This window comes from Enhydra lutris, unplaced genomic scaffold (genome assembly GCF_002288905.1).
Source record: "Enhydra lutris kenyoni isolate GAN:26980312 unplaced genomic scaffold, ASM228890v2 scaffoldscaffold84, whole genome shotgun sequence".
Lineage (NCBI taxonomy): Eukaryota > Metazoa > Chordata > Mammalia > Carnivora > Mustelidae > Enhydra > Enhydra lutris.
In genome coordinates, this window is record NW_019154168.1 from 4,806,953 (window position 1) to 4,829,176 (window position 22,224).

The 22,224-nt window shown below is 38.2% G+C and overlaps 1 protein-coding gene across 2 annotated transcripts in view; it reads right to left on the reverse strand.

Moving 5' to 3' along the window:
* LOC111161325 (ATP binding cassette subfamily C member 9) overlaps positions 1-22,224 on the reverse strand; it is a 160,189-nt gene that overhangs the window by 78,920 nt on the left and 59,045 nt on the right. For both annotated transcript variants that reach the window (XM_022524915.1, XM_022524916.1), the window contains exons 14-16: positions 15,009-15,116; positions 8,495-8,567; positions 7,475-7,580 (exon numbers count right to left, since the gene is read on the reverse strand). In XM_022524915.1, the coding sequence (XP_022380623.1) occupies positions 7,475-7,580; positions 8,495-8,567; positions 15,009-15,116 (287 nt within the window). The remainder of the gene's footprint in view (positions 1-7,474; positions 7,581-8,494; positions 8,568-15,008; positions 15,117-22,224) is intronic.

Below are 22,224 nucleotides of genomic sequence, written 5' to 3' on the forward strand. Positions count from 1 at the left end.
ACAAAACAAACTGAGGGTTGATGGGGGGAGGGGGTTTGGGAGGGGGGTGTGGGATTATGGATATTGGGGAGGGTATGTGCTATGGTGAGTGCTGTGAAGTGTGTAAACCTGGCGATTCACAGACCTGTACCCCTGGGGATAAAAATATATTATATGTTTATAAAAAATAAAATTTTATAAAAAAAGAAATAAAATACTTCAGCAGGGGAAAAAAAAAAAAGAAATATCACTCTGATTGCCGAATGTACCAAATGAATTGGAGGACCAAGACTAGACCGACAGAGAGACCACTGGAAGTGGTCAGTAATGGAGATACATAGGCAGTGCTTTGAATTAGAGTACAGTGAATGAATGAAGAGAAGTGGACACCTTCAAAGATACCTAGGATTATGTGACTGACAAGGTGGGTGGGGATGCAGGAGAGGAAGAAGTTGTGGACAGGAAACACAGATGAGGAAGTGCATATGTTGGGGGAAGATAGCAAATTTAATATTAGACACATTCTGCTTGAGGTACCCAAGGGATATCTGAATGACCATAGCTAGGAAGCAGAATGTGAAGCTCAGAAGAGATAGCTGGTAAACAAATGAGGACTTGGTGGTGATTTTCCCTCCTAAGACATGCCTTAGATATCAAGGGCTTTGGATTCTATCCTTAATTAATGAAAAGTCAATAAATTACTTCCAACAATTATAGCTTGTTTCATAATAGAACACAGGTACAAGACCAGATAGAGGAAATTCATAGGAAGCTATCTGATTGCCTGGCGAATATATATGGAGGCAGAAATGAAGGCAACAAAGCCAGAACCTGAAAAACAGCACTATTTAATAAATGGCTAAGGAAGAGAAACCTGGAGAAAAGACCAAGAGGAGCAGGCAAATGCTCTAAGGTAAACTCAGCCGTAAGTAGAAACTAAGCAAGAAGCCTGTTGAAGGAAAAGGTATGGGCAACAACATCAAGTGGCCAGGAGATCAAGTAATATAATGATCAAAAAATACCCAGTGAATTTTAAAAACTAGGATGCCACTGATGGACTTAATAGTTTCAGTGGAGTGACATAGATAGAAACCAGAGTGCAGTGGGCTAAGGAAAGAGGAGAGTAAGAGGAATGGAAAAGACAAATGAGGGTTTTTTGTTTTTGTTTTTGTTTTTTTATTTATTTACAAAAAGAAGGGGCTAGAGTAGTAGCTGGAGGGGGCTGTAGGTTGAGATTAGAAAGATAGGCAGAGACAGGATTGAGATAGAGATAGAGACAGAGATGCAAGAGTGCTGTTTTCCCACAAATAAAAATAGAAAAGAGCCAGGGGCTGGACTAGATGTGAAACAGATAAAGAGAAAAAGACAACATGCTTTGGATATAAGGTATCTCAGTCTACTAAGGAGACCATCCACGTAAGTTACTTAAACAAAATACAGAGGACCAGGAGAGAAGGTACATTTCAATCTACCTAGAAGAATAAGAGAAGGCTTTGTCAAGGAGAAAATATCTGAGGTGATACTAGGAAAAAAGTGAGTCTAACAATCTAAGGAAGGGCTTTGCAGAGGACGGGTGTGCATCTGCAATTCAGTTACTAGAGCACAATAGAAAGGGTAGGGGGATGGCAGGGTACAAGCTAAGAAGTTAGACAGGGACCAGATCATGAAAGCTCCTGGTATAGTATAGAAAGGTCTTTGGACTATTTCTTGTATGCTTTAGCCAGTCAATTAAAAAAAAATTATAGGCAAGAGGGCACTAGATTTTCGTGTCAGAAAGGTACATCTCATAACAGTATGAAGAAAGGTGAGGGAGTTATTGCAGTGAATAGTTCACATATTGAATTCTCCTGAACTAGACAAATTAAATTAGGCATAAGAATGTTAAGGACAGACAGAAGGAAAGTTACTGGTTAGATTGTGCGGGCAATGGAGAGAAAGAAGAATCTAGGTTGAACCTTTGAGCTCTGAGTTGGGCAAGTACCAACTGATTTCAGTGGGTGGGGACACACCCTGCCAAGATATAAGAGAAGGAGGTATTGGACATATGAGGTTTATGAACTCGGTTTGGATGTGCTCAATATGCAGCTTATATAAGACTTTTTGGAGGAGCTATTAGGTCTTCAGAAGAAAGATCTTGGCCAGAAATGTACATTGCTATGCTGTAAATACTTAGAGAAGAACTGAAGTCAAAGACAAATTAAGGGCCATGTAAAGGAAGAGGATACTACGGCAGACCATGGAAAGACTGAAGAATTAGAATATTCTTCCCCACTAAAAATGTATTATATGTTTATAAAAAATAAAAAATTAAAAAAAAAAGAATATTCTTCCCCATCTTCTATTTCCACTTATATTATAGCTCCTTACTTTTTTGATTCATTAATTTTGGTTTATCCTTAAAATATAAGCAAGTATCACTCATTTATGCATTCCCCTAAAAAAGCCTTGTTGATCCCACAGACTCATGTCAGTTAGGTTACCTATTATTTGTTCTTTTAAAATCCAGGACTACTGGGGCGCCTGGGTGGCTCAGTGGGTTAAAGCCTCTGCTTTCGGCTCAGATCATGATCCCAGGGTCCTGGGATCAAGCCCCACATTGAGTTCTCTGCTCAGTGGGGAGCCTGCTTCCTCCTCTCTCTCTCTCTCTGCCTGCCTCTCTGACTACTTGTGATCTCTGTCTATCAAATAAATAAATTTAAAAAAAAATCCGGTACTACTTCTTCCTGGCATTTATAGAAGTTTAACCAAATAATTACTTATGGAATTATTTTCTTACTTCCTTGTGGCCTTCCCTGCTAAGCAGTAAGCTTCATGAGAAGAGGACCTGACTTGTTTTGCTTAGTTATTTTCCCCTAGTGACTAACACAGTGATCTGCATGTCAAAGACGTACTAGTATTAGAGTAAGAAAGATAAAGTAGATAGGATTCCTTTACTAAGTAGGCATCTTCCATTAAAAAACAAAAACAAAAACAAAAAACTCTTTCATTTTCCCTAAGTAATATTATAGTCCTTAACTTCTAAAGACCACCTCTACAAACTTCTACACAGCAGCAATATTTTTAATCAAATTCAACTGTGTAGGACTATTTTTCTCTTCTAAAATCAATAGAATTATCTCTGACTTCCCACACCAGACTTGTTTGATTACATGAAAATCACCAGGACCATGGCCAGACCCATGCTCCACCAGTCACTGTGTCAGTGAACAGTCCTGAAAGCTACAAGAGAAAACAAAGAGGTCATATGGAAAATCTTCTTCTGGAAAATGGCATAAGATTTCCCTTCTGCATGCAGGGTTTGTGTGTATTTTCCTTCAAGAGTAAAAATTAAACTTGATAACTAGCAACTTTCAAGTATCATAGTTGTTACTTATAGAATGGGAAAGAATGACTTTTGCAAGCTAAAATTTAGAAGAATGGGAGCCAGATGTGGACACAAACCTGCTGTGTTATATCTAATCCAGGAAAGCTGACTCAATGTTACTCAATGTTACTATTCCTTCATGCCAGGCAAAGTCACACGAAAAGGAGTAACTTCTCAATTCACCTGTCTTAGAATAATTGAACCACTGTTATAAAGCTGATTATACTAAGACGCTAGAAGATAGAACCAGCACATATGGGGCCTGACAGGAAGATTTTTAATGCCTGGGCAAGAGGGAAAGGAAAAGAAAGGGAAACCAAAAACAAATGATATCTGTGTCTCACATGATTACCACACTTACTACACATTCCAGACTCCCTCAGTGGAACCACCCATCATGTAGAGCCATTTAGTTCTAGCTCCTAAGATGGCAGTAGGAACTACTGTTAAGACAACTAGGGAAGAAAAAAATCATTCAGGCATCTATCTATCTTTCTTTCTGTCTCTCTCTCTCTTTCACCCTTTCTTTCTTTCTTAGATGTATTTATTTTTAGAGAGGAGGGGTAGGGGTAGAGGGAGACAGAATCTTTGAGCAGACTCCACACGGCACAGAGCCCTTGGTGAGGTTCAATCCCACAACCCTGAGACCATGACCTGAGCTGAAACGAAGAGTCAGACGCTCAACTACCTATGCCACCCAGGTGTGCTAGAACATTTGCTTTTCAACAAATATAGAGTACACTGAGATGCAGGGGTAAAAACCCTGGCACTCTGACAATTTTGGAGAATTTTTTTGTCCCTTTCTCATGTCTCTAACCTTTCTCTTCTGGAGCTACAACATGGCAGACTAGGTCAAAGGTAACAATTTCCAAAGAAACATCTACAGAAGTCTTTGTGTACCTGGTTCTACAAATGTAGGTGTGTCCTAGATGAGCAGCAGTACCTTCTCTCCCTCCTAAAGTAAATATTTATCACCACAATAGGGTAAAGTACTCCATTGGAGTTTGCTCATGCCAGTCTATGAGGACACATGTAAAAATAAAATTCATGCACCCAGAGATACTGCAATGGTGAAATAATGACCACAAGGCACTTGATGCCTTATGATAACATTTAGTTTATTGGGTCTTTTTGTTTTTGAGCTTCCAAAAATATCAAGCAATTCAATCTGCTGAAATAAAGTACTTCTTAGCATTAGCATATCATCAGCCTATCAATATTGATCATTTGTAAGTTAGCTTCACTCTAATAAAGTTTCTATGCCTTTCCTTATTCAACTACGCACAATAACCTCTTATGGAATGGAGAGTAATTACAAATAACTCTTTAAAAGAAAATCAGTATCTGGATGCCTGGGTGGCTCAGTTGGTTAAGCGTCTGTCTTCAGCTCAAGTCATGGATTGAGTCTGCACTGCGCTCTTTGCTCAGCAAGAGTCTGCTTCTTCCTCAGCACCTCCCCCTGCTCGTGTGTGCTCCCTCTCTCTCTCTCTCTCTCTCTCTCTGACAAATAAATAAAATCTTAAAAATAAAAAAAAAATCAGTATCTTCCAAATATTCCTGATCTGAGAATATGTTTCATCAAAGATTAAGGACACCATGGAAGAAAATTAAGTAATTCCTACAGTTAAAGGAAAATAGGATTTGCGTCAGTTTATCGAATCTCTTAGAGGCTTAGTTTTTAGGTTGTGTGTCTCTAAGCCAACACAAACATTATTTGAAGAAAATATCTGTCCTTTTGCCATTAAGAGATGGGATTATTGTCTGTGAAGGCAAGTGTTCATAAAAAGATCATTTTTAAATTATGAAGATTTTATAAATACTTAGAATTATCATAAATCCTTTCTTACACCTTCATCCTATTGGCTCCATCTCTAAGACATAATCTTTTTTTAAATTAGCTTTTATTATTAGGATCCATAAGAAAGATTTCTTAACCTCTGTTGAGTAAGTGTATGCTTTTATCTCTAGTTTCCTTTTTGCCTAGTTTTCACGAAGCTCAGAGTGTAACCTCTGCTCCATATTTCATAAATACGCAGGACTCCAGTGCATGCATTTCTTCCTATTCATGTCTCAGATTACTTAAGTCTTATTTTATTCTTGATACCCTTATCTTTATTTTTCAAGCTTTATTATATTATTTTACTTATTTTAAAAAAATATTTTATTTATTTATTTGAGAAAGAGAGACCAAGCGGGAGAGGGAAAGGGGTAAGCAGACTCCCCAGTTAGCACGGAGGCTGATCTGGGGCTTATCTTAGAACCCTGATCTGATCCTAATCATGATCTGGGCAAAATCAAGAGTTGGATGACCAATCGACTGAGCCACCCTATACTTTGTTATTTTAAATAAAATAATTCACTATCTTTATGAAATGAAATAGGATATCTTGCTTAGGAATGCAAAAAATTAAATACTAGATTATGTAAAATACTTTCCTAAGTATCGTTTTTATTTATCCATTATTTATTTATTTATTTTTATTATTTATTATTATTTATTTATCCATTAACAAAATGATACAGATTATTAATGATAATAGTGGAAGTTGATCTGTCCTAAATGGAATCTTAAACAACACTAGAGAAGACTAGATTAGAAGAACATCCTAGAGGTCTGAAAATAAAATCTCAAGCTTCTTCTGTCACAGTTTCCCATACTTTCTCTCTCTTTTAATGACAGTGAAACAAAGGTAAAAATAAAACCCAAATAACTTGATTATGGTTGTGCACAGCACACAATATAATTTAATCAAGTAAAAGTTATTTCTCAAAACATACAGTCATCCAAGATGAAGGAGATAGTGACAGGGCAGACTACCTGGTGCCTGACCTTAGTGATCACCAGGAACTCATCATGAGGCAAACCGTAGGTAGCAATTATTTGCCAAGCTCTCTTCTGGATATTCACTAAACAGTTTCATGTCTATGTCTTTTACGTTGGCCCACCAGGAACAGAATTTACACTCAACATTTCTCAGTCTCCTTCTTGCATCCATGATACCAAATATAGGATGTTTCCAACTCAGATTTCACATTCACGCATTTCCTTCTCGTCACTGGAGTTTAACATAGAATCAATTCTAAAAACGCCCTTAAATAGTCTTTACTCACTCTTAAGACATAGCTGTGTGTAAACAGCAGAGTCAGCAACAGTAGAGTCCACAACAGTAGGTGCAAAATATTAAGGTTTCCCAACCTCGGCACAACTGACATTTGGGGCCAGATGATTCCCTGTCACATGTGGTGGTGGTGGGGGGGGTGTCCTGTGCATTGTAGGATGTTTAGAAGCAACTATAGCCTCTACCAACAAGATCAGAAGCAACCTATTCCCCAGTATGACAACCAAAAATATCTCCACTGGAGCAAAATCACACGTGGTTGAGAACCACTGGTCTACAATCCAATTTCTTAGATAAGCTGTAGCCAATTTCTTCATACACTGCTTATGGGGAATCTACCAGGTAGGCTGAATTAAATAAATAGGATTAACTCTTTATCACACAATTATATAATATTATGGTTCTGAGTCACTTTATTATTGCAACGTGCTTTGAAGACCCCAAGCCAACCGTTCAAATATTCAGAAGAAACCCTATGCTAGATATCTTCTTTTTCCATACCACTCTGACCTATCCATATCTCTCTTACTAGATCTTTCTAGTGTCTATTTTAAATTGAATGTGAAAAGAAATGGCTGGTTTCTCAGCCCCTTATGAAGATTTTGGAAAAGATTATTTGGTATTTCTTCACTGAACACTGAACCATTATGGTTCTGTTTGCATTTAAGCTTTCTGAATAATGTCAGTTTTCCAAAACTTCTTTTACCCAGGATGAATTTTCAAATTATTTCTTTGAATGTTACCCATTTAACTTTGAAAATCGATCTTTACAATCCCAATCATACTAGTTCATGTCACTTTAAACCTCTGTAAGAAACTGTTTTGTAATTTTTAATTTATGACATTAAAGTTTTTCACTAAAAAGCTGTATCTGTTTCTGAGGGGATTCTCAGATTTCTAACCTAGGAATTTATTGGTCTAATTTCTTCCTTTGGATTATCATTCGGATCTTCCCTTGGAAGATCATCAGATGTATGGCAGAAAAATAGAAACCAATTAAAAATACACATACTTGCTCCAGTGGACTTTGCCTTCCAGTGTCTGCATCTCACCAAGGATAGCAAGGAGAAGAGAAGACTTCCCACATCCCACTTGACCCACAATCATGGTCAACTGACCTAGGGAAATTAAAACAAGGTTAAGAACAGGAGGACATGGAATCCTCTTAGTAAAACAAAACCAAAATACATTTAGAAAGGATGATGTTTCAAAATCAATGGCCCACTTTTGGTCTCCAGCAATAAGGTATTTATTTGACATAGCTCCTTTCTCTGATACACAAGTATTTTTGAAAACGGAGAGAAAATTTAAAAGATAATAGGTCTTGCTTTACTGTTTCCAACTATGAGAATAGCTGAGATTAATGAAGAGAGCAATGAAATATTTGCCTAAATAATCTCAATTAGTTTTAATTTTATTATACAATTCATTCAGGAGAAGACAGTTTTGACTCAAATTGATAATTGGGATGAAAGGGATTTAGGCTGGCATTAAGACATCTTCTCTGATTTCAGACTTTGATATGCATGTAAAGTAGAAAAATCCCAACCTATTTTCTATCAGGCCAGCTCAAAAATGAATTTTTATTTAATTACCTAGACATTTTAAGTAAAAATTATTGAGCATTTGAGCCTTAAATATCTTGAAAACTTTAGGTTCTTCCACGATAGAAAATAATTCTCTTATGTGGTCTTTCTTTAAATCCTTTCTCAAACAAAACAAAAAATCAACTGTCCCATTCCTTAAATGGACAAATCAGCAAATGAGCTGATAACAGCTTATTTGGACAGTTGATAGCTTATCCAATGTCTACACACTCTGTAGTGAAAAGCATTTCCAGCCATTTCCACAATGATACAGTGGCTCGTGAGCTAAATGGTGCAAAAAAACAACTATAACTTTAAAACTAACAACTATAAAAAGTCTTTTGTTGTTGTTGTTGTTGTTGTTGTTGCTGTTGTTAAGATCAATTATCTTGGATATCCATAGTTTGGTAATTAACAATTTAAAAACTGAGTAACAAATGACTTACCTGTTGGAATTCGAATATCTATATTGGATAATGTAGCTAAACCACTGCCCCATGAAAAGTAGCCATTTGTGACCTAGAAAAGAAAGCATAAATTAAATTATGAAACCATGTATATATTTTGTGTTAGAGAATAATTCCAATTAAAAGCATTTTCTCTTTAGAGCACTGAAAGACTTTTAGTACAAGGTAGACCACATAGTGGTGAAATTCTAATTTATAGTTTTAGCTAGTGAGAGGTATAAATGAAGAACAAAAAAGAATGGAAGTGAAAGGAGGGTCTTTGAATTAGTGATATTATGAATAGGAGGAAAATTACAATTTTCTCTGAGAATTTGGGATTGCTAGATCATTTACATGAGAGCATTCTTAAACAACATTCATCCCAAATATTTTTTTAATTGATTACTTTCTCATTGCTAGGCAATTCCCAGAATTCTGGTAATGTAAGTTATAGAGTGGAAATAATGACAAATGATTCCAACAAAATGACTGTTACCAAGGAGGAAGTTTTTGTAATAAAGGAGTTTCCTGAACTGTGTGGATTAATCTCTATTCAATGAAGTTAAAACAAAGAGTAAAAGGAAGAGAGGAATAAAGCACAAAAATGAGGTAACATCTATTGGTGGGATAAACCCTCAACAACCAGCAAAATATCACAAGATCTGCAGTCATCCAAAGCAATCTAACAGGCATGAAGTAGATTTGATAGTTTTAATAGTTACAAAAATGGGAAACAAAAGAGGTACAACAGAACCAAAGGACTGAGGTTGCTTGAAAAGATGAGATTGCAATTTTCCACGTAAGTTTTCTCTAGCCTGTTAAATGCAGGACATTGAGTAATATCTATCGCATAGATGCACATGAAATTAGTCCTCGGAGGAGGGTGGCATGGAAGGGATGCATTTCTGATTGCTTTACAAATATTTGCTGAGCACCCACTCTGTGTGAGGTGCTGCGTTCATATGGATGTAGGCTACAAAGAAGGTACAATGTCTCCTCCCTGCTTGCTTGGAGTTGCAGCCAGCTGAGTAGATAGACCATGGACAGGATATAGTGCCAGACAGGGTGGGCTGAGTAACAAATAGAGGGGATGGGCAGACACTAAGTGGAACAAAAGGAAAACCATTCACATTTCAAAAAGAAAAACACTGATGTCTGAGATGGGGTTTAAAAAACATTTTTGGAAGAGGAGGTCTTTGAGCTAGTTTTGGAAAATATATTGAATTACAATGAAGGCATTTGGGAGTAAAGACCTAAATACACAAATAGGCACAGATCAGGAAACTATGAAACATATTCTGGGAAATAAAGACTAGAGCTGGCTGGGTCAGAGGTTTATGACACTGTGGCTAACTGACAAATGATGCTGCAAGAAATTAAACAGACTGAGGAGCCCTGTTTCTCTGAGGCGCAAAGTGCTACAAATATGCCTGGGTTTGGAAGCAGGCCAGTGTGGAGCTGAGAAAGGTCCTCCCCGATAATTTGTGTTTTCAGTGGACTGGGAGTGAAGCGTATCTGCAGAGAGAAGAGGTCAAAGGGGACATGGAAGGAGGTGAGAAGACAGTGCTGAAAGCAGAAGAGCCGTGGGAGGCTGTGGAAACAAATGCTGACAGGAGGCATGCAGAGGATCGCCAGGAGCTACTGAGGCGCAGCGGAGTGGGGAGATACTAAATGTGTGGTTTTGCCAACGGGCCCATTGTATCTTTCTTCCATAGTGCTCGGTGGTCTGTTTCAGGAGTGTCGCAGGCATGATGTGGGATTGATTATGGAAAGTGCTAGAAGACTGAGGGAAAAAGAAAGGGCTTAAGTTGCTGGAGGTCTCTCTTGGTAAGGTTAAAAAGCAATGTCAGTAAAGGTGAGGCCTGAGACAGCTGCAGGTAGCATTCTGTTGTCAGTGTCAATGCCTGACACAATATAGAGTTTAAAATTTCGGAGGAGCGGCAGTTCCCGATGGTGGCCAGGTGTGGCCTCAGGCACGGTTGTAGAAATGGAGAGCAGGAGAAGACATGTCTGGGCTGGGATACTAAAGAACTGTACACTTGTAAGGTTAAACTACATCCATGCATGGCACCAAATAAGCCAGAGGGATGGACAGGGAAACAGTCACCCAAGTCTTCAGCAACAGTGCGGAGTGATGATGATGTCCTCTAACAAGACATGTGAGAAAGGTAGACAATGCCAAAATTTCACAAAGTTGTGAGAGATGAAAAGATATGGTCTGAAAGCAGCAAGGAAGGAGCTGGAAGAATACAGTATTGCTACACAGAAGTAAAAGAGGAAACAACCTCCTTTCGAGAAGGGTGATGGAAGAGGGTCAAAGTTAATCTCTCCTGCGGCAATCTGCACGACCACTTCCTCCTGCCTTTTACAAAATAGCCTCATGTCTCCACCAGGGTTAAAATCCTAGCCTTCCCTAAATAGTTGTTTGACCTTGGAAAATCAGGCAACATATACATCTTTGCAAATGTCCATAAAAGGGTAAATACAAAAACGATCATCATAGCATAGTTTGTGAAAGAGGGAAGATGGAGGCAAAGCCAGTGTCCATCCCTAAGGGTAAGGAAAATACAATGATGCATACTAGAGAACACAGTAGTGTTGTAAGAAGGAGCAAACCATTATGAAAACATTTCAGGAGACTGGGAGTACATAGATGTTTATTATGTATTTTACAAGGATATGAGTATATTTAGGCACACATATTGAGCCCATTAAAGCTTGTACCATAATGACAGTGGCACAGAATAGGAGTGGGTATCAGAGATAAGGGGAAAGAATGTATTAAAAGTATAGGAAGGAACAGACAGATGTAAGTTACCTGTTGCATGATCCATTTATGTAAAATATCCAGGATATATAAATCCACAAAGACAGAAAGTAGATTGGTGGTTGCCAGAGGAAAGAAAGAGGGTAAGTGGGGAGTGACTGCTTAATCGGTATGGGATTTCCATTTGGGGTGATGAAAATATTTTGCAATGGGAGACAGGTGCTGGTTGCATAAAATTGTGAAGGTACTAACTGCCACTGAGTTGTTCACTTTAAAACAGTTAATTTTATGCTATATGCATTTTACTTCAATTAAATAATTTTTAAAAATTAAAGGCAGGACATTACACAGACCATCGTCCATTTCCTCCTGGTCAAAATAAGTATAAATGCTGAATAAAATGTAGTTTGTAAAGAAGATCATTAAAACAAGGAGTAAGGAAATACCAAGTCCAAATATAAATAAAAGGACAAATTCAGAGCTGTAAGTCCTGAAGCACCTAGACCTCTTTCCCACAGAAGAGACAAGAATAGCTAAGATATTTTGGAAGAAAAACAATAACATATAAGAACTTGTCCTAAAATATATCAGCGTTTATTAGAAAGTTATAATGATCATAACAGTGGAATCTGAGAGAGAGAAACCAATGGAAAAAAAATAGAGGCCAGCAATCAGTCCAGACATATAAAGATCCCTGAAGTGTGGACAAGACTACACTGACTGTCGGGGGGGACAGTGACCAGTATGAGGGACTGGGACAACAGGATGTCGTATAAGAAAGTAAATCAGACCTTACTGACTCACTGTGAAATGTAGTAAAGTTACTGCCACTAAATTTATTACGGCTAAATTTCAACCAAAATTATTTGTTCCTGATTTCCCCACTATATCACATCCCTACTTCATACCAAACACAAAGAGGGACCCTAGGTCGATTCCAGAGCTGAAAGTGAAATGTGTAGCTTCAAAGATTTTAGAAGCTAATATAAATCATCTTCTTGACCTCTGGTAGGGAAACTTTTCTTAAATGAGACAAAAAAAAATCAGTCATAAGAAAAAAGTTATATAAACCAGACTACACTAAAATTAACAACTTCTGATATGATAAAGCCAAGCTTTAAATGGAAGAAGAGTTCTGTAACATATAACTGCCAAAACAGCTGAAGTATAAAGTATAAAGAAGTAGTCCTCAGCATTTTTTAAAGGGGGAGGGAACCCATAAGCTGGCAAGTCACAAAAGAGGAAATCGAAACCCACATGGCCAAGGTATACATGAAAAGATGCTCAACCTCGGTAGAAATCAGAAAAGTAAATAAAAGTAAATAAAAACCACAAGCTACAACGGCACCTCCTCACGTACAAACTTTGGCAAAATATTGGAAGCCCTGGTGAAGACGTGGAGCAACTGACCCTCTCAAGGGCCCTTGGTGAAAGTGTCCATTGGCACAACCACTTGGGGAAACAGCTTCCTGTTATCTGGGAAAGGGGAGGATGTACAAACCCCATGACCTGGCAGTTGTTCACAATAGCCCCAAGTGGGAAAATAGCCAAAAGCCCATCAAAAGTAGAACAGAAGAAGTTCGGCATATTCATACACTGAAATGCTACCTGGTCATGAGAACGAACGAGTCACTTGACAATCTGGATGAACCAGACATCCATAATGAGCAAAAGAAGCAAGACGTACACACATCCATGCACACATTTAAACTTAACTAAAATATGTTTTTAGGGAGGCATGCATAGCAGGGGTAATCAAGGATATGATGACCATTAAAGTCAGGGTGGCGACTGTTTCTTGGAGAGATAGGAGAGGGAACAGCAAATGTGTGTGTTGGGAGGACCTTCGGAGGGAACCCGTGATGCTCTTTTCTTGCTGGTTCCATAGGTGTTCACTTTTTCATTAAATGGTTCATGTATATTTTATGTAGTTTTCTGGAGGCATGTTCAATTTCAGAATAAAAAACAGATTTCAAAAAGACAAATGAGTTATTACCAACTTGAGAATTTCCCCCATGAATAAAAACTTAAAGGCTTGATGGTGGGCCTGAAACTGCAGTGCCCATTGTTAAGCAGTTTTTCAAGTTTTTTGTTTTTTGCTTTTTTTTGGTGGAGTTTTTTGTTTTGTTCTGTTTTGTTTTGGTGCATGAAAGGTCAACTTTAAAAAAACAAATGATAGCCTCAGGTTTTTTTTACATTCAAAATAAAAACAAATTTAGTAAGGCACATGGGAAAGATATATTTTTAGATTCTTACTATATTGAATAGAAAATGTCAATTAAAAAAAAGACTGATCCTGTTTCTGCAGTCACGTGTATATTACTCGTTATGTGGGCATAATTGGAAGTATGAAGCACAGAGGGCCCTTCATCGTCTCTCATTCCAGACTTTGTCATAGCCTAGTACTTTACATCCTATCCACACATTATAATTATTAGGGAACTACTATAACTATTGTCTTCGATGATGCCGGGGTCATATTCATACACACACACTCACACACACACTGTTAAAAGCTATCTGGGTGGGTGCCTGGGTGGCTCAGTGGGCTGGGCCTCTGCCTTCGGCTCGGGTCATAATCCCAGGGTCCTGGGATCGAGTCCTGCATCGGGCTCTCTGCTTGGTAGGAGGCCTGCTTCCTCCTCTCTCTGTCTCTCTGCCTACTTGTGATCTCTCTTTGTCGAGTGAATGAATAAAATCTTAAAAAAAAAAAAAAGCTATCTGGGAGATCCTAATGCACAGCCATGGTTAAGAATCACTAAAGCTCTTTAAAATTTATACATGACACTTTTTATCCTCAAAACAACCATGCTAAAGTAGCATTTCCGCCTTAACAAGGGCAAACCATAGCTCAGAGAGGCAAAGTAATTTGCCCAGATGTCACACATCAAGTCAATGGCAGAAGTTGGGTTAACATTTGCTTATTCCGGCCAATCCCACATTTGCTCCAACTGCTAAGTGCCTACTGTGGGCCAAGTATTTTGTCAGGCAGATACAAAGGGAAGTAGCCCCGCAGCTTTAAGATACTCCTCCACGCCTCCGTGTGGAGCCTCCCACTCTCTGACTGGCCTGGGCAGCACAGGTTGCTGGTTAACCCCAGCAGTCCACAGTTTTCTTCAGAAGGGATCATTTCCAGGACTCTGGCTGCACTGATGTCAAAAAGCTCTTGACTGTTCAGGTGTCTGTCCCTGCACAGCAGTGACCCCTCTTTGGGGGTCAGTCCTCAGCTGATTATCCCCTGGTGGCCTGTTCTACCTAAGCACACTTGCTTGGAGAGTTCAAAAGGCTGTTTGGAATTGGATCAAAGGACTACTGGAATCTGGTGGGGGGCGGGGGGATGCTTGCAACACTGGCCTAAGCCCCTCCCGGCTGAAGAAAACTACGATCTGATTTATTTCCTTAAAACCTGTATTTACAATATTGGTGTTCTCTATAAATCAATTTACTAGGTAGAGGAACGTAAGAGCTTGAAAGGAAATACATTGGAGACTAGCTTCTAACGCGGATTCAGAAGAAAGGCTCATGCTCCAGTTATTAAAACAGAACTGCTGGAGCAAGAAATGTGGTCGGGAGGCAAGGCAGAACTGGCAATGAAACTCATCAGAACACTTTAGAAAATGTTAGGAGGGTTGGTGATCACTGTAAAGGGACTTTAAAGACCCGATTTAGGACACGTTTACAGAACTTCACCATAAAATAGTAACATAAATGTTTCTAGCCATGCAAGAATCCAGGAAATAAAATAACCTTTATTGCAATATCCTCGGTCTCTACAGGACGTAGACGCCGGGTTGATTGCTCATAGCTGTCCAGGTGATATCTTCCAGGCTGCTTCCTGTTTATAGTTTTCGTCTGCTGCATTCCAAATGGGGGGGGGGGGGAAACACAAGTTGAAGCTTTATGAAAAAAAAAACATGTTTTACTGAACATTAGCTCATATTGCTACTTCTCCACTTGAAATTCCAAGAAAAAGAAAGAAGTAAAGTGAATGTAATATTTTAATTCTTTCAATGGCTTCTCCCAAAAAAAAAAAAAAAAGCAAATAATAAAAGTGCATTAAGCTTATCATTTTAAACCTAATTCACAAGTCTCTTCAGAAAAATAAAAACACAAAGATGTGACTCTTGCAATGGATGGAGTGGAAAGTGTGTAGCCCCAAACTAGGTTTTGGATATTTCTCGTCCAGCTCTCCCGATAAATATACCCAGTCTGTGTGTCAAAAGGCAGGCAGACTAACTCAGGTTAAACTAGAATCTACTTGGGAGGCCACTGAGCTTGTAAATGCTCCAACAGTACCTTTTGATCACCCTTAATCATGAGGATTTTGAATCTCATACACTCACATAACTCGGATTGGGCTACACATCACCCAAGGATCACTGTAGAGCGAGAAAAAGCATAAGGATCTCAGAGTTTTTTTGGTCCAAATATGTATATATATATTGTTTCTTAAGTATATAAACATATAATGCTGATGTAAGTATAAGAGAATGATCTAGTCTTTTGCAAAAATGTTATAGCGTTGTTCCTGGTCAAAGGACTAAAGTATCCATTATAAAGAGGATGCTAGCTGAGGTTGGACAGTTTTCCCATACTTAAAAGGAACTTAGGTTAGGTCATAGAAATAGAAATCTGTTATTCTCTAAATCTGACTTCAATGTCATGCAGTAGAGACAAATGATTAAAGAGAAGGTAGAAAATTCAACTCTGTAAACCTCTAATATAGCAAAATTTACAAGCTCAAAATTTGTGCCAGGAATCTATGACCAAATATTTCAACAAAAAAAATTATCTGTCTTACTTAAATACCTTGTAGATTTTATGAAGGCTAAGTAGTAATATACTTTAAAACTGTTAAATTACCTATAAAAGCAAAGTAGTCTAGAATTGTGAAACTTTTTTTTTTCTTTTGGCCTGGAATTGCAGGTTTAGCTTTTTGAAAAATCCACTGACTTCTACTATGGGAATTAGAAATGTCCTCAAATAATCAGTAATTTAATCCAAATAAGATATTACCCTTCCAATTTCCATCAATCGTTATATCAACAGAACATCAAATTATCAAATAGTACATTGCTAGGCTACGTGTAAATAAATACACAGATTACAAAGGTATTAAGAAGAGCTAACATTGGTTTTGTCACATAGAAAATACTGAACATGGGGTGCCTGGGTGGCTCAGTTGTTAAGCGTCTGCCTTCAGTCCAGGTCATGATCCCAGTGTCCTGGGATCAAGCCCCTCATTGGGCTCCCTGCTCAGTGGGAAGTCTGCTTCTCCCACTCCCACTCCCCCTGCTTGTGTTCCCTCTCTTGCTCTTTCTCTCTCTGTCAAATAAATAAAATATTAAAGAAAGAAAGAAAATACTGAACGAATTTTAACTTTAAAAAATGGAGAGATTGTTCCTGAAATTTTATTTTAGTTCTGTTTTTCTTTTCACAATCTCACAGATGACCCTGGATGTATGTTGCATGAGATGTAGAAAATTGGTATCCTTCAAGCTAAGTGTATCTTTCTCACAAGATGGTCTATGCCTTCACATAAATCCTCTGTCTTCTAGAGTCTTTAATTCTATAGTACTATTGCCCCAGAGGTCCAAAAGGAATGATGTCATGTTCTTCACAAAACTAAGAAGAGGGGGGGAGGAAGAGATGTGTTGACAGAGATTTGAGTTGGAGTTCCACAGATGTAATTTGAAGAGACTTTGGCTCTAGAATGTCACTAATTCTCCATGGAGATTCTACAGCCAAAACCACTTAACTCAAAGCTTTTACAGAATACATAGCATCTTAAACTCTCAAGAAGAAGTTTCCATTAGTGTTATTTTCAAACACACAGATTTTTTCACTCCATTTTAAAAAGTTTGTCGTTTGTGGTTTGGCCCATCAGCAGTGATGAATGACCCTGAAAGACATCAGAAGTCCAGTCTGGTTTCAATAACACTGAAGATACTGAATACATTTGAAGGGGATTCTTTTTTCCTTCCAAAACCTTTTCTCAGTTCAATTTTTCTTCTATCCCTTATCCCATACAAAAAGTTTTTCAGATTTCCCTAATTCCACAAACTTAACCTCCTACATCCCCAATTCTTGAGTCATCCACTCTGCTCATCCCCACATTTCTGAAAGATGACCTAATAAATTCTTCGGTAATCTCCTATAATCCAAAGGATGACAATGCTGGTTCTTATCAAGTACTTGACCTTCCTGCTGTCTTAATGTATAGACACTCTATAATGCATTCTTATCTTTGTGTACATGTCCACACAACAGCAAACCATCATTTTGAGGCATGGTTATCCCAGTGTATACAAGGCATGAGTGGTAGCTCCTTCTTAGACAAAATCACACTGACTCAATAAATTAACAGAGGGTAAAGTAAAACTCCAGAAAAGCAGAAGAAAACAGCGGGTCTAAACATAGCTGAGTGCTCATCTCAACTATATTTAGTAGTTTTAAAAATGATGTAGTGAAAAATTTAATATAGACTGACTTCCTGGTAAAAAGACTTTCCAAGCCTCAATTAATTCAGTCAGAAAATAGTGCATGTAATTTTGTTTGGTTACAAAAGTAGTAAATACATTCATATTTTTATCTAATAGTAACACGAATAACTAATATTAATTATAACATGACCCACTTTAGAAAAGCATCTAATTTAATGTTATGAAATGTACATATTAATTTTAAAGACTTTTTTTTAAATTTTAATTTTTATAAACATATATTTTCATCCCCAGGGGTACAGGTCTGTGAATCGCCAGGTTTACACACTTCACAGCACTCACCATAGCATATCCCTCCCCAATGTCCATAACCCCACCCCCCCTCTCCCAACCCCCCTCCCCCCATCAACCCTCAGTTTGTTTTGTGAGATTAAGAGTCACTTATGGTTTGTCTCCCTCCCAATCCCATCTTGTTTCACTTACTCTTCTCCTACCCCCTTAACCCCCCATGTTGCATCTCCTCTCCCTCATATCAGGGAGATCATATGATAGTTGTCTTTCTCCGATTGACTTATTTCGCTAAGCATGATACCTTCTAGTTCCATCCACGTCGTCGCAAATGGCAAGATTTCATTTCTTTTGATGGCTGCATAGTATTCCATTGTGTATATATACCTCATCTTCTTTATCCGTTCGTCTGTTGATGGACATCTAGGTTCTTTCCATAGTTTGGCTATTGTAGACATTGCTGCTATAAACATTAGGGTGCACGTGCCCCTTCGGATCACTACGTTTGTAACTTTAGGGTAAATACCCAGTAGTGCAATTGCCGGGTCATAGGGTAGTTCTCATTTCAACATTTTGAGGAACCTCCATGCTGTTTTCCAGAGTGGTTGCACCAGCTTGCATTCCCACCAACAGTGTAGGAGGGTTCCCCGTTCTCCGCATCCTCGCCAGCACCTGTCATTTCTTGACTTGTTAATTTTAGCCATTCTGACTGGTGTGAGATGATACCTCATTGTGGTTTTGATTCGTATTTCCCTGATGCCGAGTGATATGGAGTACTTTTTCATGTGTCTGTTGGCAATCTGGATGTCTCCTTTGTAGAAATGTCTGTTCATGTCCTCTGCCCATTTCTTGATTGGATTATTTGTTCTTTGGGTGTTGAGTTTGCTAAGTTCTTTATAGATTTTGGACACTAACCCTTTATCCGATATGTCATGTGCAAATATCTTCTCCCATTCTGTCAGTTGTCTTTTGGTTTTGTTAACTGTTTCCTTTGCTGTGCAAGAGCTTTTGATCTCGATAAAATACCAATAGTTCATTTTTGCCCTTGCTTCCCTTGCCTTTGGCGATGTTCCTAGGAAGATGTTGCCACGGCTGAGGTCAAAGAGGTTGCTGCCTGTGTTCTCCTCAAGGATTTTGATGGATTCCTTTCTCACATTGAGGTCCTTCATCCATTTTGAGTCTATTTTCGTGTGTGGTGTAAGGAAATGATCCAATTTCATTTTTCTGCATGTGGCTGTCCAATTTTCCCAACACCATTTATTGAAGAGGCTGTCTTTTTTCCATTGGACATTCTTTCCTGCTTTGTCGAGGTTTAGTTGGCCATAGAGTTGAGGGTCTATTTCTGGGCTCTCTATTCTGTTCCATTGATCTATGTGTCTGTTTTTGTGCCAGCACCATGCTGTCTTGCTGATGACAGCTTTGTAATAGAGCTTGAAGTCCGGAATTGTGATGCCACCAACTTTGGCTTTCTTTTTCAATATTCCTCTGGCTATTCGAGGTCTTTTCTGGTTCCATATAAATTTTAGGATTATTTGTTCCATTTCTTTGAAAAAAATGGATGGTACTTTGATAGGAATTGCATTAAATGTGTAGATTGCTTTAGGTAGCATAGACATTTTCACAATATTTATTCTTCCAATCCAGGAGCATGGAACATTTTTCCATTTCTTTGTGTCTTCCTCAATTTCTTTCATGAGTACTTTATAGTTTTCTGTCTATAGATTCTTAGCCTCTTTGGTTAGGGTTATTCCTAAGTATCTTATGGTTTTGGGTGCAAAATTAAGGATTGACTCCTTAATTTCTCTTTCTTCTGTCTTGATGTTGGTGTAGAGAAATGCAGCTGATTTCTGTGCATTGATTTTATATCCTGACACTTGACTGAATTCCTGTACAAGTTGTAGCAGTTTTGGAGTGGAGTCTTTTGGGTTTTCCACATATAGTATCATATCATCTGCAAAGAGTGATAGTTTGACTTCTTCTTTGCCGATTTGGATGCCTTTAATTTCCTTTTGTTGTCTGATTGCTGAGGCTAGGACTTCTAGTACTATGTTGAATAGCAGTGGTGATAACGGACATCCCTGCCGTGTTCCCGACCTTAGCGGAAAAGCTTTCAGTTTTTCTCCATTGAGAATGATATTTGCGGTGGGTTTTTCATAGATGGCTTTGATAATATTGAGGTATGTGCCCTTGATCCCTACACTTTGCAGCGTTTTGATCAGGAAGGGATGCTGTACTTTGTCAAATGCTTTTTCAACATATATGGAGAGTATCATATGGTTCTTGTTCTTTCTTTTATTAATGTGTTGTATCACATTGATTGATTTGCGGATGTTGAACCAACCTTGCAGCCCTGGAATAAATCCCACTTGGTCGTGGTGAATAATCCTTTTAATGTACTGTTGAATCCTATTGGCTAGTATTTTGGCGAGAAGTTTTGCATCTGTGTTCATCAAGGATATTGGTCTATAGTTCTCTTTTTTGATGGGATCCTTGTCTGGTTTTGGGATCAAGGTGATGCTGGCCTCATAAAATGAGTTTGGAAGTTTTCCTTCCATTTCTGTTTTTTGGAACAGTTTCAGGAGAATAGGAATTAGTTCTTCTTTAATGTTTGGTAGAATTCCCCTGGGAAGCCGTCTGGCCCTGGGCTTTTGTTTGTTTGGAGATTTTTGATGACTGTTTCAATCTCCTTAGTGGTTATGGGTCTGTTCAGGCTTTCTATTTCTTCCTGGTTCAGTTGTGGTAGTTTATATGTCTCTAGGAATGCATCCATTTCTTCCAGATTGTCAAATTTGTTGGCGTAGAGTTGCTCATAGTATGTTCTTTTAATTGTCTGTATTTCTTTGGTGTTCATTGTGATCTCTCCTCTTTCATTCATGATTTTATTTATTTGGGTCCTTTCTCTTTTCTTTTTGATAAGTCTGGCCAGGGGTTTATCGATCTTGTTAATTCTTTCAAAGAACCAGCTCCTAGTTTCGTTGATTTGTTCTATTGTTTTTTTGGTTTCTATTTCATTGATTTCTGCTCTGATCTTTACGATTTCTCTTCTCCTGCTGGGTTTAGGCTTTCTTTCTTGTTCTTTCTCCAGCTCTTTTAGGTGTAGGGTTAGGTTGTGTACCTGAGACCTTTCTTGTTTCTTGAGAAAGGCTTGTACCGCTATATATTTTCCTCTCAGGACTGCCTTTGTTGTGTCCCACAGATTTTGAACCATTGTGTTTTCATTATCATTTGTTTCCATGAATTTTTTCAATTCTTCTGTAATTTCCTGGTTGACCCATTCATTCTTTAGAAGGATGCTGTTTAGTCTCCATGTATTTGGGTTCTTTCCAAATTTCCTCTTGTGATTGAGTTCTAGCTTCAGAGCATTGTGGTCTGAAAATATGCAGGGAATGATCCCAATCTTTGATACCGGTTCAGACCTGATTTAGGACCCAGGATGTGATCTATTCTGGAGAATGTTCCATGTGCACTAGAGAAGAATGTGTATTCTGTTGCTTTGGGATGAAATGCTCTGAATATATCTGTGATGTCCATCTGGTCCAGTGTGTCATTTAAGGCCTTTATTTCCTTGTTGATCTTTTGCTTGGATGATCTGTCCACTTCAGTGAGGGGAGTGTTAAAGTCCCCTACTATTATTGTATTACTGTCGATGTGTTTCTTTGATTTTGTTATTAATTGGTTTATATAGTTGGCTGCTCTCGAGTTAGGGGCATAGATATTTAAAATTGTTAGGTCTTCTTGTTGGACAGATCCTTTGAGTATGATATAGTGTCCTTCCTCATCTCTTATTATAGTCTTTGGCTTAAAATCTAATTGAGCTGATATAAGGATTGCCACTCCTGCTTTCTTCTGATGTCCATTAGCATGGTAAATTCTTTCCACCCCCTCACTTTAAATCTGGAGGTGTCTTCGGGTCTAAAATGAGTTTCTTGTAGGCAACATATAGATGGGTTTTGTTTTTTTATCCATTCTGATACCCTGTGTCTTTTGATTGGGGCATTTAGCCCATTCACATTCAGGGTAAGTATTGAGAGATATGAATTTAGTGCCATTGTATTGCTTGTGTTGTGACTGTTATTGTATATTGTCTCTGTTTCTTTCTGATCTACTACTTTTAGGGTCTCTCTTTGCTTAGAGGACCCCTTTCAATATTTCCTGTAGAGCTGGTTTGGTGTTTGCAAATTCTTTCAGTTTTTTGTTTGTCCTGGCAGCTTTTAATCTCTCCTTCTATTTTC